We start from the raw sequence: 21209 nt of genomic DNA on the forward strand, positions 1-21209 counted from the left end.
GTAACAAAATAATTGCTATGGATAAAAACAGCATTTTGCATTGTATAACTACGTACAAATGTTTACAGACAAGCATCACTAATTGTACAAAAATAACGATGATAACAGTAATAAAAAAAGGTACAAACGATAAAGAACAGAACATCCTCGCGTCAGTGTGCAAACCGTTTATACAGACGGACACGCCCCCTTTCTCAGGCAGCAAATCCTGATAAATTATTTAAATAGCATTTATCTACACACAAACTCGCGTGCGCGCGCACACGCACTTACACACTCACTTACACACACACTTACACACACATAATGTATCAACTTTACAAAAAAAGCAAAGACAAAACAGAACAATAATTTATCCATTAAAAAGAGCATACATAAAGCAAAACATATTTATAAAACTCCCGTCTGATCTGTTTATTCCATTGGGCAGGTAGAGAGAACACGGGGGTCTCTTATAAAAGAAAAGTAATACTATTTACAGCTCATGCTACAGTAGCAATAAAATGTCGGATCAATTCGTATTCTGTAAGCATGTGAAAAAAGTACTACGTTTTTTTGTTGTTTGTTTGATCAAATTATACACAGCAATGAGGTAATATTTGTACATCAAAGGTTTCCTTTGTTTTCTCTCTCTTTCTGAAGAAAAGGCACACAGGTCACACGCACATCTCACCGAGAAGCCCTGGATCTCGGCACGGCAGGTAGCTGACGCTCTGTCGGGGGGAGGACAGGCTGCGCTGCGCAGCAGAGAGCCAGAGCTGACACTGTTTACGTTAGCCACTAACCAGGGGCGATTTCCACCAGGTACGTCGAGAAAACATCAAAATAATATTGGAATTCTTCGCTGCCTACATTGTAGACAAAGTTTAATAAGTTACGGTGTGTTATTTACATCGTTTTTAATTTAGACCTCCGAAGATGAAATACACCTTCTGTCAAATGGCTTGATTTTTGTAACTGATGTTTTCTTGTTTGGAGAAGAATACAAAAAGTAATTTCAGTAAAACGTTTTACTGTTAGAAAGTGGGCAGACAGTCTCGCTCTGGCCATCCACCTGCTCAACATAGTACTCCCTTGGTGCTGTGTGTCTTGGATTGTAATGCTAAGATGGCAGCTCGCATCTTACCCTGAGAATGTTACATAATGCTCATAACTCAACTAGATCGATCTAATGCCAGCCACAAAGTACATATTGATGTATTGACAATTTTTTTCGGCTCATTTTAATTTCGTTTTTTTGTTTTCTTTTGTCTCTGCAACACTTCTCAAAAATTACTTTTAACAGCAAATATACTGTAAATTGGTTATAGCAAAGCAGTTTTTTACGTTCTTATTTACACAAAAATGAAGACATACATCGAGTTATCAGCCCTCCATAACTTGTGGTAACTCAACTGCCACTGAGTCAGGAGTTCTCCTAACAAAACATACAAGTGAAAAAATATGCTTTCTGCAGTTTCAGAGCAAACTTAGGGTCATGTCATTCACAATATACAGCCCGGTAGATCTGGTTGGGTTTTTTTAAGGAGGGAAAATGATCAATCTTTTCTTTGGGACGCCCATCCAGAACATGAAAGAAAGGCAGTTTGTGAGAGAGAGATGGAGAGAAAGAAAGAGACGTTGAGGTTGGGAAGTGCATAGTTGTCTAGTTTTCTATGGGGAGCCGATCCAGCGAAGAACTGAATGAGGTCTTTCAAAGAGAAACAGGGAGCGACAGAGAAGACGCTGGCTCAGGGTAAGAGAAAGGGGGCCGATTCCTCAGCGATACCTACTCTGCTCGGATGAGAGTGGAGGGGAGTCTATCTGAATCTCCACTGGCAGTCAGCTGGTTCTCTGTCCAAACCAGCATCAAGTTCCCCTGAGGCAGACTGCACACCATCGCCAGGCCGTGTGCGTGACACAGAAAAGTTGAAAGCGTAAAAAGGGAGAGAAAAAGGTCCCTGGGCATCAAGAATACGTGAGTTCATGTTTGTACAGAAAGGTGCATTTTTCTCAGAGCTTCCTGCTCCGTGTATTTATGCATCTGCGAAGAGAACACAAAAAAAAAAAAAAAAAATTGAGATTGATCACTAGATGATTCGACTAGATTTGGATATGAAGAGTGACACATGAAATGTAAACACACATTTAAAATGGAAATGTATTCATTTAGCAGATACTTTCATCCTTAACGACATGATAGGAAACCAGGGACCTCTGGATTGGCAGTCAAATGCCCTACTACTCAGCTCTTCCCATCCCTGCCCTTAAACACCACAGGTTGCCAAAATACACAGTTCATATCTTGTTCCTTACCTCTGCATTCATACTTGAGGTCTGAGAAGTATACCATCTCCTGAGAGAAGACAAAAAGACCTAGCCGTCCACCAGCATACGTCTTATCGTAGATACTTCCAGAGTCAGCCATGATCTTCTTGCCCTCATACATCACCACTCTGAATCAAGGAGGGACACACAGGAATGGTGAGGTGGATCGTCACAATAAAGGGCCTTAAACAGGAAACTGGCCATTTTGAGTGCCCTACACACAGATGTGGGATGAGTGATTCTGTATCTGCTGTGTACCTGATGTGTCCTGTTCTTGGTCTGTGGATTAGATGCCATCTGTAGGCAGTAAAGTCTTTCCATCCAATGTTCTTTGGGTCGTGCCACAGAGTTTTCACCTACAGAAGATGAAAAAGAACAGAGATTTAATCAAAGTTATTTTGTTGGTAAAAAAGAAAAGGAAAAAATAATTCCATCCAACTTCAAACTGGCAAATTCCTTTCTCTATAATCTGATGTCAGCGTGTTTACCTGTCCAGGTGTGTTCCCTGTGTGCCACAGGGCGTTCCTCAGGTGCTCTCCCGGTCCTGTGGTGGAGTTAACCATCTTGATGGACAGGCCTGAGTAACCCTGGGCCTTGGTGGGCTTGTTGGACCAGTAGGTCTGGGTGATCTGCTTCCACATTACCACGTAGAACCTGGAGCTTGACTGGTATCCAAACACGAAGCCGGCATAGTCATCGTCCCTCTCCGTGTTAATGAAGAACGTCCCGCTGAAGTCCACAGAGTTGAACTCATCAAAACCTGAGGAAAATGCAGAGAACAGTTGAGAACGTTTTCATGCACAAAAGCGATAAGTGCTAAATACTTTGTATTGAAAGATAATGGTTGTTAATGTAAGCAAGGTGATGAACGTATATAGTTAAAATTCTTAGTGCTGTTAATTATTAGCACTCATTGAATGCGTCCAATCAGATGACTTGGTCGGAACAAACTCTTGTATAAAACACATTTATTTATTTATTTTCATAGTACTAACACAAATTAAATACAGTACTTACCAACAGCAATGCCAGGGTCGCAGTTGACTGTCTGCACCAGTTCTTTGCCCTGGTGGCGGACCACCCAGTTGGGGTCGATCTGTGAGGTGCCTTTGGGGTCCAAAGGAACCATCTGGAACTTTCTGAAGTCTGTCTCGCTGATGTCAAAGTTCTCAGGACAAACGTCGTAGATGTCAGGCACGTTGTCTTGGTCGAAGTCATCCTTGCAGGCATCGCCGCGACCATCACCTGAAGAAGAAGAAACATCGATTATTACACAAAGTGTCCTTTTAAAATAGCTTTCCAAGAGGAAACTAGTGATCAGTGATGAAGCCCTGGATTTCTTTTTATATCTATCAAAAAGAAAATCTATCTGTCGGTTGGCCTGTCTGTCTATCCATCCATCCATCCATCCAGCCCACTCACCATCAGAGTCCAGCTGGTCAGGGTTAAAGGCCAGTCTGCAGTTGTCTTTGTCGTCAGGGATACCGTCGTTGTCGTCGTCATGGTCGCAGACGTCTCCTTTCCCGTCCTTGTCGTGGTCGGCCTGGTTGGCGTTGGGGATGTAGGGGCAGTTGTCCAGGTTGTTCTGGTGGCCATCCTCGTCGATGTCCTGGTTGCTGTCGCACTTGTCTCCCACGCGATCGTCATCAGAGTCCACCTGTACAGGTGAGAGTGAGAACAGCTGGTTAATATCTGGGGTTGTGGCGTGTTTTTAGAGGATCTCTAATATGCAGGTGAACATGTTATGAGCTGTAATGCTAACCCAATGCTGATTCCATTTTACCGGATCATGTGATGGGATGCATACCTAGAAGACTGATCACTCTCACCCTTCTGAATCTGCCAAGCTCCATTTATATAAAATCAAATGTAGCTTTTTATTTCCTTAGGATTAAAAACCCTACCCAAGTCTTCTGTTTCCTCTGTTTGTTTGTTTTTACAGTAATTTGAGTTTCTCCTACTCTACTAGCATATTTGCTTGCTAACATGCATGCTAACACAGGCATGCAAACCATCCATCTGAAGCCATGAATCTCCAGTCCCTTTCTCCTTGGTGTGTCTACACACACATTCAGTAGCAGCCGAAGAGGCTGGAATCAGAAGAACAGAGGGTGAGAGGAGGGGAGGGGGAGGAAAGGAGAGAGGAAGAGAGGGATGCGAGGGGGGGAAAAAAGAGAGTCAAAACGAGGGATTATGAGAAAGCAAAGGGAGAAAAGAAAAGGGAGGAAGCGAGAGAATAAAACGTGTGGATTCAGTTCTACCCACGTTCCCCCACAGCCACCCTCGGAGTCTCGTTGTTCCACACATTCCTGCTCCTCATGTGAGCGTGGCCCAGGTGGACTGGGCAGGACCAGAGCGTGCCGACATGAGCACACACAGCCCTGGGCTGGCCCATTCTTCACTAACAACCAGCTATGGGCCCCAGCTATTACTCCCCCTGCAGCCCACCTCAATGGGCCATTGAAAAGCCACCCCACCCCACCTGCCTAATCCTGGGGCAGCTGCCCCGGGCAAGGCCTGGATATGCTCTTCCCCCATACAGCGTGATGAGCCCTGCCGCGACCCAGAGCGAGCTAGTAAGACTCTCACTGGAGAGAGAGGCCCAACAGAGGGGTTGAAGGATGAATGTGGATGAGGGTTTTGGGTGGTGAGTGTTGGGTGGAGGTTGTGTGTGTGTGTGAACGATTTTAAGGGCACACACCTGGTCAGGATTATGCTCCAGAGGGCAGTTGTCACACATGTCACCCACGCCATCCAGGTCTGTGTCCCTCTGGTCGACGTTATACACATAGGGGCAGTTGTCCTTCTCGTTCAGAATTCCTGAGGGAGAGTTAGTGATAGTTGCTGGGTTAGACATGACGATTTCCAATCTGTAGGTGAACATGTTATGAGCTCTAACGCTAACTGATACTGATTCCGCTTAACTGGGTCATGTTATGTCTGTCATGGTTCCTCGTCCTGTCTCTCATCTTGGGCTAATTCAATCACTCTGAACTTGCCAAGCTCAGTTAGTCTGAAATCGAGTGTAGCTTTTTATCTCTTTAGAATCAAACAACCCTACCCACTTCACTGTGGACAGACATAATGAAGTCCGGTAGCTACACAGCGTGGCAGTGAAGCTAAATCATCTGTATCTGTCTTCTCTTGTCATGTTCCCGTCATGGTTACCATGCTCATAACCAGAGATCAGGATGGTCATAGTGCCTTACCGTCTCCATCGATGTCCAGCGAGCAGGCGTCTCCTTCTCCATTGCTGTCAGTGTCTGTCTGGTCTGGGTTGCTGTTGTACGGGCAGTTATCGCAGCGGTCACCAACATCGTCACGGTCGTAATCAAACTGCCTGGGGTTGTAGATGAACGGGCAGTTGTCCTGTTCCAGAGAGGAAGGAAGGAAAGCACACGGTTTATCTCTGACCTTGAAGAGTTGTCATGCCGTGTCCAAACTGTACGCACAGTTCACACCCTGTCTATCTGGCCAAAACATCCCTGACATGAAATATGTAATTTGCTGTGGCTGACTGTGGGGGTCTGTTTACAGGGAGTTTGGGGGATGAAAGTGTGTTTTATTTTTAGGCTCCGTCCCAAATATAATGTTAGGTTACGTGGATACACTGTGTGTTCTTCAGAGTGGTACCTCTGTGTTGGAATTTGAGGTTTGGCTTCGAAAAGGGAAAATGTTTGCTTTCCGCTCCCTCCCCTCTTCTCCCTTCTCTCTCTCTCGCTCTCCCTCACCTTCTTATTGCACAGCATGAATGATGAATGTTAAACCACATTCATGGCCCAGTGCCAATACTGGACACACACACATTCTCACACACACACTAACACATACTGTATACTGTTAGACATTGATAGGCAGAATTGGATGTTTCCACCTACCCTGTCGTCAGGGATACCATCATTGTCATCGTCGTTGTCACAAGCGTCACCAATGCCATCCTTGTCGTAGTCTTCCTGGCCAGAGTTGGGAAGGTTGGGACAGTTGTCCTACAGGAAAAACACAATGTCAGATATTATAAAGTCTAGTAAGATATTAAATCCTGCATGGTAATATTTAACTCCTAACTTATGGATGTCATATCCTTTTACGAAACATATAAAAAAAAAAGATATGCCAGAGCCTTTGGGTCAGAAAGAAAAATACACTTCAGCCTCAAGGTGAACATGTTTAATGTACCATGGTGCAGCACAACCTTTCAGTTGATGCCACGGAGCCGTCCTGTACCTTTTTGCAGTGGTAGGTGGCGTTCTCCACACAGACCAGGTCTGAGTTGGGCCAGCCGTCCAGGTCCGTGTCCTCCCCACAGATGTGCCCGTTCCCGGCGTAGCCAGGCTTGCACTCGCAGCGGAACATGGGGTCAGCGAAGTGGCCCAGGTAGTTGCAGCGGGCGTTCTTGTTGCAGTCGTGGCTCCCGTCCAGACAGGGGTTACGTGGCGCGCACACCTGCGACAGGGGAGCCTGTTAGTATGTGTTCGCTTTAATCCACAGGGGGTATCTGAACCAGCAACCTGTTGAACCACAGTCAAAGGCTCAACCACTGAGCTACACCCGTCCTTCCGCATAAGGAAGCAGGATGTGTCTTACTAGGCCTACAGTACTTGCTACCAAACAACAGGTCCTTCTGACTTCTTCCTCCCAGAACTGGCTTCTAACGCATGAGCTCAGATTCTGGACGGATGAGATCTAAGCAGACCGATCAGACGTGTGGTGGGTGAGTGTTATCCGAGGAGACGGGGCGTCAGGGCTGGGCTCACCTGCTTCTTGGCGGCTGCCTCCTCCACGCCTTTGCCGAAGGGCTGAGGACCGGAGAAGCGGGTTGGGCAGGGCAGACAGTTGTAGCCAGGGTCTGTATTCTCACACCTGTGCACACCGTTGAACTCAAAGCAAGCGTCAGGCACTTCTTTGCACTGTGACCAACAAGGACGATGAGAGAGAGCAAAAGAATTAGAGAAAAAGGTGCCTTTAGGTCTTTTTTGGATGAAAGTGTCTGCTAAATGGAAAAAAAGTACAGATAATGATGAATGAAATGGAAGATGAATTGGTGCCTGATTCAGCTGGTTTGTCATCTCTTACCTCGTCGATGTCCTTGCATTTGATGCCGTTTCCTGAGTACCCAGTTGGGCACTTCCCACATTTCCAGGTCCCATCAGGGAAGCTGGTGCACTTGGCTCCGGCAAAGCAGGGATTAGACAGGCATCCGTCTGGGGACAAAACCACAGGCTGTCAGGACCCAACTGTCACTTACAACTGGAACACTTTAGTACCTCCAATGTTTAGATCAGATGTTTTTTTCAAACTTTACAATGACATAATGTTTAGGAAAGCTTTTGTTATGTTGTTCAAGACTGAAGGGGACTTACCGATGGGACAACTGTTCTTGTTGCATAGCTGTGAGTCTTTGGCTTCACCCATACACTCCTTTCCACCATATTTGGGCACAGGGTTGTTACACAGACGCTTACGAGTTTGGGCCCCTCCCCCGCAGGTGACAGAGCAGGTATCCCACGGTGACCAGGGTCCCCAGTTGCCATTGACTACACAGAGAGGAAACACACAGTCAGCCTTGCTGCACACACACACACACACACACACACACACACCTTTTAAACGTAACATGTTCATTTAGCTGTCACTTTACTCCAAAGCAATATACAGGGGGGGATTTGAACCTGCCAAGTCTTGATCTGCTATCAAAGGCTCCACCACTGAGCTATAACCATCCCCAATCTCACCAGGTTAGTTGTTGTCTCTGACAGAGCATGAAGCTCAATCGGGATGTCCACCTCAGGACCTTTTAACAGTCGTGGTTGTGAACTCAGAACTGTACTCACTGGGGCACGGAGACTTCTGGCACTTCTCGGTCTGGCGTCCCTCGCCCTGGCAGTCCTGGCCACCCAGCTGGGGCGTGGGGGAGTTGCAAAGGCGGATCCGGGTGATGACGCCCGCGCCGCAGGTCACCGAGCAGGAGGACCAGGGCGACCAGTGGCTCCAGCTGCCGTCCTGCTTGACTGGGGAGTCACAGAACGAGGGGCCAAAGGTCAAGGAGACGTTTGTTTTGAACTCTGCCAGTGTTGTTTAGTCACAATTCTGTGGCAAACAAATTGAATTCCCTTTTGTATTAATCTCGAAGGAACTCCGAGAGGATGACTGTGGCAGAGTGTGTTGGTCGGTGAGAGGGGTGAGGGCGCGCTGGTGGGACTCACAGCGTTTGTCGCACTCCTGGAGGTAGCAGTCGCGGGTCTGCACCGACGTGCCCTCGCAGTTGTTGTTGATGCGGTCGCAGGAGCGACCTCGCTGCTGGATGCCCCGCCCACACGACACAGAACAGTGGGTCCATTCAGACCAGGGGGACCAGCCGTCCTCCGCGTAGTCACTCGCTACCGATGGGAGGGATGGAAGGAGGGAGGGAAAGAGTGGGGGGGGGAGAGAGATGGGAGAGAGGGAGACAATGAGAGAGTTATTCCAGGGAGAGACCTGAAAGCCCCCCCCATCAGCTCTAAATGAACGCCTGAAGCTCTTAAAGTTTTGGGGCTAATGGAGTGTATTTGGCCCTGCAGGCTGTGCAAGAGAGAAGGCCCAGTGTGGTGTGTTTGGGGGGCGGGGGGGGGGGGGGGGGTTAGCAGAGCCAGGGAGCAGTAGTAAGGGAAAGCCTGTTCAGTGAAACACTCCCTTCTGCTCTGAACGCACAGGGATGCCCTGTTGAGTGGAGCTGATGTTGTTTTTGCCATAAACCAGAGAGGAAATGGAATGCTGCAAACAGGCTCTTGACTCGTACCGTAACCCTGGGTGATCAAGGTAGTGATGCATGAGGCTTTCCTTGTTTACGTAGCTTCAGAGAGCTCTGCAGCCCAGCCCTCTGAGGTACGGGAACACGTCACTTCTACTTGTACTGAGGATGGCTCTGCTGAAAAGCCCAGCCAATTTTCCATCCCACTTAAACCAATTTGGCCAATTACGGCCATTACAAGTTGAAGATTCAAAGATGTTTTGTGGGTACAATGAGCCAATGTTCAAACACACATAAGAGCTTTTCATTGACCGTGATGCTATTGCAGTTTTAAATCATCTTTAAAATGAACGTTTTCTTGAATAGAAACCCTCTCGTCCTGAAAATACCTGTGGTGTTTCTCTTTATTAATTTGGTCAGTAACATTCAAATAGCTCTCAGAGAAAGGCAGAGTTGTTTTAAAGGAGCAATCTGTTTCAGGAAAACACACACATTCTGATGGCTTATCCAAGACCATTCACTACAGTACATCCTGACTAAAATAAAGCACCTTTGTGTGTGCCGGCATGTAACTGCATGAGTGTTGAATGCCGTACTGGATGAACACTATTCACATTTCATGTGTTATTCTTCAGCAGATGCTTTTCATTTAAAGGGACAAACAAAAGGAGCATATGGAGAACTAGAGAGGGTACAATTTCTGGGTAAATTGTAGGGTGTGCTTGCTTGCGTCGGTTGCACAGGGGTCCGTTTTTGGATGACATTTTTACAACTGATATTTCTGTATATTTTATATAAAAATGCATACTTATTATTCATAAAGATTACATAGATTTCAACGCATTTTTTTTGCTGCTCATGTAAAACTGAAAATACGAGTGAAGTGTAGAATGAAATAGATGTCTTCTCATTTCCCCTGCAAGAGGCAGCCTCATAGCTGAATCAAAACGAATACATTTGGCAGACCGGTGTAAAAATTGACCTAATCTCTATGACGTCCTTTTAAGTTTTTCCCTTCTCGTGATATTTTAAGGCATTTAGCCTACTCATATTGCATTCATTCATGAATAAAGAACCTCCTTTGAAGATTATTCTACGACGTTACCGGCAGTAGAAGATGGAATCGCGATTCAAACAGTACCATCTGCTAACTGAAAATATGCCCCCAAAAACGTAAATAAGCTTGACATTTATTTAGTGGAAAATCGCTTTCATAAAAAGCTCACTGGTAGCGATCGTGGTCAGTAACAACGCCAAGTGCGATATAGCCCTGTGTGGAGAGCTGCCCCGGTAAATTGTACTACTTCAGTACAGTAGACTACTGCTGTGTTCGTCTTGGTAGCGATTGTGTTGGTTGAATTGGATTTAACGTTCCGTTGTACGGTTTAGGCTGAAATTAATTATTTTCATGAACAGATTGACAAAGTTTAGGCTGTGGCAATGAAGTTAAGGTTAGTAGTTAGATAGACTTTTGATTTAAGTAAGGGGAGTGCCGAACATGTTCTGTCGCCGTTTGACTTCCTACAGCTGTGTAGATGTTTTTGTAGTGTGTCTCGCGTAGGCTACAGCGTTGCAGTGAGCAACACTGGTTTGAAACCACAGGTAATGATAATTTCACCCACAAATCGTTTACTTGTAATGTCATAATAAATCCTACAACGAAAATGTATTTGTGAGGAATGTTTATTTTAACGATTGAAAACAGATGCATCATAGACCACTGTAGTATGTGTTGCCCGGGCATAGAGGATAATGTCATGATGATAATACTTCAGTGAAATAGTAGAAATCCAATTCAACCAACGCAATCGCTACCAAGACGAACACAGCAGTAGTCTACTGTACTGTAGTAGTACAATTTACCGGGGCAGCTTCTCCACACAGGGATAGCGCACTTTGCGTTGTTACTGTTGTTACCTAATGATCGCTACCAGTGAGCTTTTCATGAAAGCGATTTTCCACTAAATAAATGTCAAGCTTATTTACGTTTTTGGGGGCATATTTTCAGTTAGAAGATGGTACTGTTTGAATCGCGATTCAATCTTCTACTGCCGGTAACGTCGTAGAATAATCTTCAAAGGGGGTTCTTTATTCATGAATGAATGCAATGAGTAGGCTAAATGCATGAAAATATCACGAGAAGGGAAAAACTTAAAAGGACGTTTACTTCATAGAGATTAGGTCAATTTTTACACCGGTCTGCCAAATTTATTCGTTTTGATTCAACGATGAGGATGCCTTTTGCAGGGGAAATGAGAAGATCTATTTCATTCTACACTTCACTCGTATTTTCAGTTGTAAATGAGCAGCAAAAAAAAATGCTTTTAAATCTATGTAATCTTTATAAATAATAAGTATGCATTTTTATATAAAATATTCAGAAATATCAGTTTTAAAAATGTCATTCAAAAACGGACCCCTGTGCAACCGACGCAAGCAAGCACACCCTACAATTTCCACAGAAATTGTACCCTCTCTAGTAATATATATGTGAGAGAACAAAGGTTGTGCCCTTGCCGAAGGCAAAGCACACCCAATAAGTAGGAGCGAGAGTGTGGGAAGAACATGCACAAGATTAGAAACACTTCAGTCTGAGTTGGCGGACAGAATCAGGTACTCACGTGTTCCACAGCGAGGGCAGCACTCCCCATCGGGCACGGTGGCGTTGGCACAGGGGATCAGAGGGCAGGAGATCTTGCGGCACACCGTGGCGGAGTTCTACAAAGAAATAGCAAACCATGTTGTGAGAGAGGTGCTTGAGTAACCTCCTGTTAGCAGAGGGCATGCAGGTGCACTGGAACAGCACTGGGAGGAGGGTCTTTGGTCGTGTGCCCATTGGGTCAGGGTAGGACGGGAACTTGTCCAACGTCCTCATAATGGAGAGAAGGTGAGAGGGGAGTTGGACTGAGTCCTAAACAAACCAGGCTGGTCTGCCAACAGGGCTGGACAGGTAAGCATAACAGGAGTGGATGGAGGGATGGGAGAACGGAGGGATGGAGATACGGAAACAGATGGAGAGAATGGGAAACGGACTAACGACAGACAGGGGATCGAAAACTGTTTATTTTCCACTGGAAATGTTAACGTCTCAAACCTAACGCAGAACATTAGAAGAGTTGTTGTTGGAAGGAGTGTGTTTTTGTCTTTAACCCAGCCGTTTGTCTAGACTACAGCCATTTTCTTAATTAGAGACGAGGTGTTGTCGAGAGGGCAGGAGCAGTCTTGTCGCATTCAAGTTTCTGTTGAAGCCCTCACAATGGAGTGGGTCACAGACCCTTCACGTGGCTCTCTCCTGGCCCACTGCCAGTCTGGACTCCTACCAATTACTGGGTAGATGACAAAGCTGGAAACATGCTGAGTAGCAATGATTGTGTGTGTGTCTGTTTGAGTGCATACAAAGCCGCGCACAGTCGCACACACACACACACACTTGCAGACACACACACACACTTGCAGACACACACAGGCACACACACATACAGTCACACACACACACAAACAGACACACACACACAGACACACATTTTGCTCACCTGACAAGTGCACTCCGTGCAGTCATCGACGGTCCACTCATCCTTGTTCTTGTGGACGATGCCATTGTGCAGACAGACGCCACTGTGGATGCCGACGCGGTTCATCAGCAGCTTGTTCTCATCCGTCTGGAGGACAGGAAGCAGGAAACAGGAAGCAGACAGACATCAGTGAGGTTGAATGCATTGAGGGGATACTTCTGCTTAGTACCAGGAGGATCCCTCTCATTTGGACAGGTTTTCACAGCTTGAAGAGCTCTAGTTTCCCTTGCCCCAGACTGGCAGATTCATTAAGAGTCTAGATACTCACTACATGTGAAGATGAAGCACATTTGTAAATTATTAAACTAACATGCAGTTTGGTGGATAAACCACAGTAGGTGCTAGTAACCACAACAGAGACTATATTAGGAAAGGAAGGACAGAGACAGAGAGTTAGAGAGGAAGAGAGGCAGAGGGAAAGAGGGAAAGAGGGAAAGAGGGAAAGAGGTAAAGAAACGGGGAGAAAGAGAAGCAGAGAGACAGAGAGTTAGAGAGATAGACACAGACATGTTTTGCTCACAGATCAACAGGGTGAGAATAGTGTCCTGACTCACCACTTTGCGCAGTTCGTTAGAGAGCTCCTTCACCACCACCCCCAGGCCCCTCAGCTCCTTGAACATGCTGGCCAGGTCCTCACAGGAGAAACCACAGATCATCTGCAGGTCTGAACAAAAAGCACTCAATGGATAAGGAACCAAAAACAAATATTGTTTTATTGTTGTATTTTCCAAGGCAGAATAAGTACAAGTGAAAAGTGAAAGCTCCTCTTGAGACTAGTAAACTTGTTTACCTTTGGTTTTGTGGCCTGTGTAATCGGTTCTAATAGCGGGGCTGGATCCATTGATGGGGTTGTCCAGAGTGATGGTATCAGTCATGATTGCTGAAGGAGGTAAAGCACACGACAGCACACACACACTTACTTTAGAGTTCTACAGACTGTATAATGGGTGGAGTTAACAAAACCACAACAGAAACATGCCTCATTTGTCATTTGTGACATACTGTGATTTGGCCTAGACTGGAGAACAGATAATTATTTTCATTGTTATCTAGTCTGATACTATCTTTGTGAGGTTAATGAGTCATTGTACTCTGCTCTAAGGAACATACTCTCCCTGGAGGGATTGTGAAGTTTTAGTTAACTCAGGCTACACTGATTTGAAACTGTAAACAACTTCCCATGACAGATCTCTTGCACTCAAACGCGCCTTAAACGGCATGCACATTCTTTTGTCAAAGCATACTGGGTAACAGCAGTGGCACATACATAGACACGCGTTTTTCTGATTATAATTACTTACAGTTTTGGCATCCTTTGTTGCGCAGAATGGCATCAAGGGTCGTTCCAAACACAAAGCGTACGTTTTGAAGCACTCCCTTTAAGTATTAATGGCACATTTTAGAACAAAATCGAAATTATGAAACAAAATATATTATTAAAAAATCTTAATTGGAACACATTTGGGTATGGCACTTTTACAGTTTTCACAAAACGCTTCACTCTAAAACGCTCCAGAAATACTGAAATCATACATTTCCGATTTAATCACTAATCCATGTGTCACAAATCCACCACCATATCTCACCATAAATCGGTCTTTCACTGCTCCCTTGCCAATGCGGAGGCGCGCGCTGGTTGATATCTCATGAGTGAGGATGCTCTGGACCGGAGCGTCCAGCTCGGCGGTGTTGACCTCCTCGCACCCAACGTAGAGCTGCGCGCGGTCCTCTTGCACGAACAGAGTGATGTTCTTCCAGTGCCCCGTCGCCAAGTCCACGTCCTCAATGGAAACCACCTGCTGCTTGTTCTCGGTGGAGAAAACCACATCCAAGGTGTTAGCCTTCCCGTTGGAAATAATCTCGAAAACGGGGCCGGAACCGTCCAGCTTCTCCACGGTAAGGAGGCTTCCTCTTGTCCTCTTGAACTGCTTGAAGTTCAGCAGCAAGAGGAACCCCCTCTCCTCGTGGATGGAATCGATGAGGTCCCTGAAGGAGTTCTCGGGTACCGGGGGGATCAGGTCTGGGTTGAGGATCTTGTAGGCGGGGCTGTATGGATCGTCGCCCTTCACGAGGGTGACCCCGTGGTTTTTCTTGGGGACTTGGACCAGTTCAAACAGGTCGTACACACTGTTGTCGTCCCGACTCTCTGCGGTGGGAATGATTACGCTCAATGAGTCTTTGTCTGATTTGGCAATTTTTGATATAAATTAGAACGTGAAATGTGCTATCAAAGCAATATCAATCTTTAATTAAAAATTAAAACAACAACGATGAATAAGCATGCAATTTCGGTTGTTCATGTTTAAAATGTAGCCTATTTAAAACTTAATACACACACGATTCAAGTTCAAATTGAAGTATGACCAACACCATCTCTTACCTGCAACTCGTGCGCTCTCGCAGTTCCAGAGCATCAAGAGTAAAAATATTCCTGTCAACTTCATGATGACACTAACTTTATGCCTACAGAAAGGATAAGACAAAAACAATTAATGTATCAAAATTGCAGGATTAACCATTAAGATTTGATCCTATAATAACATGTCATTGGGTTTATAAATGCAGTATCATTTACATCAATATGATGTTAAGGACGTAATGCACATAAAGTAAATCAAAATGTAATTCACCCACCTGTTCAATGCAATCGGAAGAGAGAAATATTAAAATCCAAATTGAAATGGAAGTCCAATGGAAACAATAATCCTCAAATTGGAATTTGTATTTTATTTTTATTCGAGTGTCCCGATATGAACAACAAAATGTTTTCTTCAGAATGCCTTTTAATGGTAATTCTTCTCCGGTATCGGGAGTCTAAAAAACTAACTTTAAGCCGAGGGGACAAAGTGCTATTTAAATAGTTTCATGACATTCCTCAGAGCGCGTCTGGTCCAATCGGAGCCCAGAAGAAAAAAGGGACGAGCTTATCCTCTTACCTCGCAGAGTGGAGCGCGAGACACAAGCACACAAGAGGACAGAGAATACAAAAAGCACCACATTCCAGAGGCTGAAATTCCGTTTCTGTATCCATCATTTGATAGATTTAGCTTCCGGTCTTTGCCATTCTTACCAGTCCAGTGGCCGTATGACCCAATATTTCCATCTCGTTAAAGCCATTTCATCGTGTTGGATAGCCTATTATCTGACTTTGTTCTATCGATAAAAGTTTTCTTTCAGTCACAATGATTTAGACAGCACTGTCTCTGCTTATTAGTACTATTAAACAAGGATTTTGTAAAAAGAAAAATATATATTTGCAGATATTTAATCCCATAGACTTGACAGTTCACAGTTTCTCATATTCAAGTCCTCATCGCTTTGTCGCTTTATCCCTTGGAAAGATGCTCTAGCCACGCCGAGCATTTCGTTATCTACGTGCCATAACCAGTGTGTCCGCTAGGAGCCGTCATGAGTTCACTAGAGATGCGCTCATGACAGAGTTATGGTATCACTGTACACACCTGGATTTGCGATATGAAGTCTTCCCTCTTAGATATTCTCCAACTAACATGTTTGTGAGGATCGTAGCGGGGTATACTTTTTATGTGATATCCTCTCCAGTCCATATAAAAAACAAAGCCAAATCAGACGTCTTTATGTCAACATTATTGTTTTTCTTTGGAAGCAGATGGTTCATAATAAATAATAATAACATATCAATAAAGATTACTAATTGCCTGAGACAAATATATGTTGGAGACTGTGAACTAGAGGTATAATAAAAATATGACCTTTCACTGTGAGGTGAACTCGGGGATCAAGTTCAGCTTTCAGAGCCCTGAGGGGCCAGAGATCCAGAGGTACCTGGAACTCTCTAGAAGGCTTTCCTCTCCTCTCTCATCTCTCATCCCCTGCAGCTAACAGCTCCCCTGAGCCCTTCTGGAGTAGGGTTTTCAGCCACTATCCAGCTCGGTTGTGCATGTGGCCGGCTTTTCATCCGCTTCTTAATATATCTCCAGTGCGATTATTCCCAATGCTCATCTGGAGAGTTGTGCTACAGAGATGTCTTTAACAGAATCTGTCCTGCATGTGTCCCTTCTGTGGGATCAGATGTACCTTTCGTCTCTGAAGCAGGGAAAAATATTTAAAACAAAGTGAGCTGGACAGAGATTCAGTACTAGGCAACAGTTTCCTCCTGGCTTTCTTCAAACAGACCATGTTTTGACTACCTAGGTCCTAGGAGACTTGGAGGATGTGGTTGAGGTAAATGGTATGTAGCTAGATCAAGGAAATAATCATATATATGGGACCTACGCAACCCCGACAAGGTGGTCTTTGTCTCCAGACCCACAAATAATTACATATTTTCACTGGTTTCACGCAAACACTATCATTCCTTTTAATCTGAGTTAAGGTATTGCTTTCAGAGGCTGTGTGTGTGTGTGTGTGGTTGACAGGTGAGGTGGGCGACTGGGTGTCCTCCTGCAGCCAGAGGGGTCCTGGGGTCAGGGGTCTCTTGATGCCGGTCAGGGGTCTCTTGATGCCTGTCTCACATCACAATCCCTTCCGTACGTCTGCTGGTCTGTGTTCACTCTGAAAGCGGTGAAAGGGTGGTGTATGGATGATATTTTGTGTCCCACCTCCAGCAAGGAAAGCTTTGTCACAGGTGGTTACCTGATCAGATTGATATCTAGGTAGTGTGAACGACTAGTTGCCAAGCAAAAACGTCCATAGGAATAAGTAACTGGATATGGATCTAGCCTTTGGCTCAGACACACACATACACACATGCACGCACACACACACACACACACACACACACATTCACACACACAGAGAATGCATCTTGAGTATCCTGAGATCCTTTGGCGTGGTCTCCTGGCCACCTCAGCCCCTTGACGTCTCAGCTGTTTTCCTGCGACAGGATTGTTCTTAAGTGCGTCACAAGCTGAGTCCATCAATCCTGTGTCCATGCGTGCGTAGGTTTGCGTGTTTACCTACCTTGACCCCCAGACACACAGCTATTGTACCTCTGACCAACAAGGCCTGAAACCCTTCTCCTAGCCGCCTCAGTCACACAGCATAACTGACTGTTGCTAAGTGCTACCATTGGCAGCCATATATTGGATTTCTGACGCAAGCATGGTTGGACCACACATGAAATAGCAGCATGTATTTGTTTCAGTGTTGACGGTTACATTCAGCTACTGGGCTGTGTGGCTCTCAGAGGAATTGGTTTGCATTCCAGTCATTAATCTACTGCTTACACTTGGCAAATGAAACCATAAATAATAGGATCAGACACACACAGACACATGCACAAGGACACACACTCTTTAACACATTCTCATAACTTCCTTCCTTTGCACACTTGTAATCCCTGGAGGACTCAATAAGCATGGTATTTTAATGCGCTGCCTATGAACTGTACAGCAGTTTCAAGCACATTCTGCTCCCCTTGGAGTCCATGTACCGGAAATCAATAAGCGATGCTTTATGACGGGTGATTTCAGCTGGCCCCCGCCCGCCCCCTGTTCTGTTCTCTTCTGATGTGAGGTTTCAGTGTCACAACAGCTCCCAACCCAGCCCTCTGATAACTCACTGCTCCTTACCCCGCAGGTGGATCAATCAGGCACACCTCTATACAGTCAGCTCCTCTCATCTCCTCTGTCTCTTTATCACACGTCCTCTCCTCTAAACGTACTTTACTATCGAGTCACAGAGATGCCCCAAAGGAGGCGAAATCACAAATCAAAGCTGGATTGTGTGTGTTTGTGTGTATCCATGCATGCGAATGTGTGTTGGAATTCCCCCCAGCCACTGAGAGCAGGAGCCAGAGCATGCCTGTGGCTTGCTGTGGACCAGAGAGAGGCCCTTCCCTGTCTCGGTGTGACTGGCCATAGGTGTGGGGTAATGGGCTGGAACACCAAGCCCACTGTGCTGACTCACGCAGCAGAGCGCCAGATCTGTGTCAGGTCAAACACGCAAAAGGTAGGGCACCTCTGATAGCTCAGAAGAGAACACAACAGGGGAGGAGAACGGGCTCTGGACGAGACCAAACTCATTTGGAGCTGGTCATGGATACAAAAACCTACTCATTTGAGACCACATGATTTCACATATTTTCACATTTTGTATGGTGTTGGAAAGCAGTTCCACTGCATGGTTTCCATGGTGAATGATGGTGAAATTCCAAAACCCTCTTGGCTTTATTAATATTGTGGAGAGGTGTGTGGAATGTGTGCTTGTTATTGTTGATGATCAGCCCAGATGGGTGAGACTCATCCTGAGGTTACACTTAGACGGGGAAGATTTGAACCCCTGCACCAGCGCGGTGCAGGGGTTCAAATCTTCCCCGTCTAAGTGTAACCTCAGGATGAGTCTCACCCATCTCTTAGCCGGCACATATCACATGCATACACACACACACACACACACACACACACACACCTCAGTCTGTCACACATAACAGACTGAGGCAGAGGCCAAAATATACTGCCTGTTTACTCACTCTCTTTCTTGCTCTCTCTCTCACTCCCTCAAGTCCACCCACATATACTTTTTTTTTTTTTACTCAGTAAAGTGTTGATTTAAATAGTGTCTAAGCATGTTCTCACAAACTCAAAGAGTATTAGAAGGTCATCAGCTTATTTCCACAGGGTTCTCACCGGGTTTCACGGACAGTGTAATTTACATTCCAGACAGCAGCAGGATGGAGAAGCCTGTGGCTGTTGTGAATCATCAGGTAATTGCTTCTAGGAGTGTAACTGCCCATTCCATTTCGACTCTGATGGAACTTTTGGTCCATATTTGGTTAATGTACAGTCTTAAGAGATGACTGTTATGAAGGTAACTATTTTTGGTGTTTGTTCATATCTCTACATGAGCATGACTGTTCTCGCTCTGGGTCGTTTCATTGTTTCCTGTTTCTAAAGATAACCCTGCTCCCCTCTACACACACACACACACGTCCAAAAACTGCTTCTACATCCTCCATTCTCTATCCTATATTGTGTGAATTCTACCAAACAGTGGCCTTTCCCTACAGCATCACGCATTCCTTTACCAAACACACACAAACGACAGCGACCCAGCCTACAGATGCAATAAACACTGCTTGGACGACCGTATTTGGAGATATAGAGAGGTCACCTGCCCTGCCCACATTCCCTGCATGACTCTGAGCCATAGATAAATATCCCAGGAGACTCTTCCTCGCGCCGCCCCCGCCAATGTGCCACCAGGACAGACAGAAATCACACTGATGGCCCCTTCTCTCACTCAACGCAACGGAGATCCCACAATACCAGCCCTTGTGTCGAGCTGTTATCACAGGTTTGTTTTCCTTTAATGGATTCTGATGGACTTTGTGAGAAGACCTGTCGGGATAAGAGCCTGCCTGGCGCATCACTATTTCCTCTCGTGCAGTTGGAGACGTAGCCAGGGAAGAGAGACGGCTTTGTTTACGAGAGGGGACACGTGATCAGAGGGTTCCCCGCTGTTGCGATCCTCCCGAGGCTCGATGTTCTGGTGTCAATACTGCTGTTGCCCCCAGACAATAACGTCTCAGGGAGTCGACATGGTTCTGGAGATGGAAAGAGAGAGGGAGAGAGAGAGAGAGAGACAGTGGAAAGAGAGGCAGATAAATATTAGAAAGAGGGAGAGATGGAGAGAAGTGTGTGTGCTCCAGTGTATGTGGCTCTGAGACAGAGAGCGAGAGTGCATGTGTTTGTCTTTGTGTGGGTCGGTGGAGAAGGGCAGGTGTGAATACCTGTGCAGGTTTGCATAGTCCAGACCTGCTCAATCACTAACAGTCCAGCCAGCAGCAAGATCCAGACACACAATCCCATTGATATGCCCCATACAAGCGGGCTGTACAACTGGGACTAGGCGTGGACTGTCCCAGGACACATGTAGTCACATGCAGACAGAGAGAACGTCTTCACACATGCAGGCTTGTTTGCGCACACCCTCCAGGTGTTGTTTAGGACACACACACTCACACCCACACTCTCTCATACGCACACACATACGAATGCACATCACTTTTCAGATCACTCCTCACATAGTTTTAATCAAACGTTATTGTTTTTGGTGACTGGAACAGTATCTCAACCAGACCCTGAGATTTGCATATAGAGGTGTCTATAAAGACACCAGTCTTGTGTCTGGTTTCTACCTGGATGGTTTACAACCTCAGGCTATTCCAGCAGAGCTTCACATGGCCTACACCCCCCAGTGGTGCTTTCAGTGGGTATTTAACGCATGATTACGTCTCCCTTTCAGTCCACCTGTACATTGTGAGGTGGACGGTAATGGGCTGTTTGAATAGTGTGCTGTACACCCTGACTTTTGTGTTACTTCACGTTATGGCTGGGCTTCGAAATGTACTGGACTGTTTGTGTTCAAGTGGAGGATCATGTACACAGACTTGACAATAGTTATACGTTTTTGTAAATTTTTGGGCATTACTTCACAAAAGACATGCCATTAAAGCTCAAGGCGTTTTCTTATCTTTTGATACTATCTGGACATCAAATATTAGGATTAGGGTTAGACTTAGTGCAACATTTTGCATAAAAACAGGTAGGTCAGGGCACCCTAAGGCTTATACTGACACCATAGGCTTCCTTGTGCATTGGAATAGTGACACTGAGACTGCC

At 45.5% G+C, this 21209-nt stretch overlaps 1 protein-coding gene across 1 annotated transcript; it reads right to left on the reverse strand.

The window, feature by feature from the left end:
- Positions 1-1220: 1220 nt before the first annotated feature.
- On the reverse strand, positions 1221-15434 carry thbs1b (thrombospondin 1b). Its single transcript, XM_062466967.1, has 23 exons — positions 15241-15434; positions 14987-15069; positions 14193-14752; positions 13908-13983; positions 13397-13486; positions 13161-13270; positions 12568-12693; positions 11656-11752; positions 8511-8684; positions 8139-8315; positions 7668-7841; positions 7381-7508; positions 7062-7214; positions 6532-6750; positions 6186-6293; positions 5517-5676; positions 5009-5127; positions 3730-3964; positions 3325-3552; positions 2796-3067; positions 2566-2663; positions 2296-2435; positions 1221-2023 (listed from the first exon to the last, which is right to left on the reverse strand). The coding sequence occupies exons 2-23, from the start codon at positions 15048-15050 to the stop codon at positions 2016-2018; spliced, it is 3516 nt and encodes a 1171-aa protein (XP_062322951.1). The 5' UTR covers positions 15051-15069; positions 15241-15434; the 3' UTR covers positions 1221-2015.
- Positions 15435-21209: the final 5775 nt, after the last annotated feature.

Source organism: Osmerus eperlanus, chromosome 8 (genome assembly GCF_963692335.1).
Source record: "Osmerus eperlanus chromosome 8, fOsmEpe2.1, whole genome shotgun sequence".
NCBI classification, from domain to species: Eukaryota; Metazoa; Chordata; class Actinopteri; order Osmeriformes; family Osmeridae; genus Osmerus; species Osmerus eperlanus.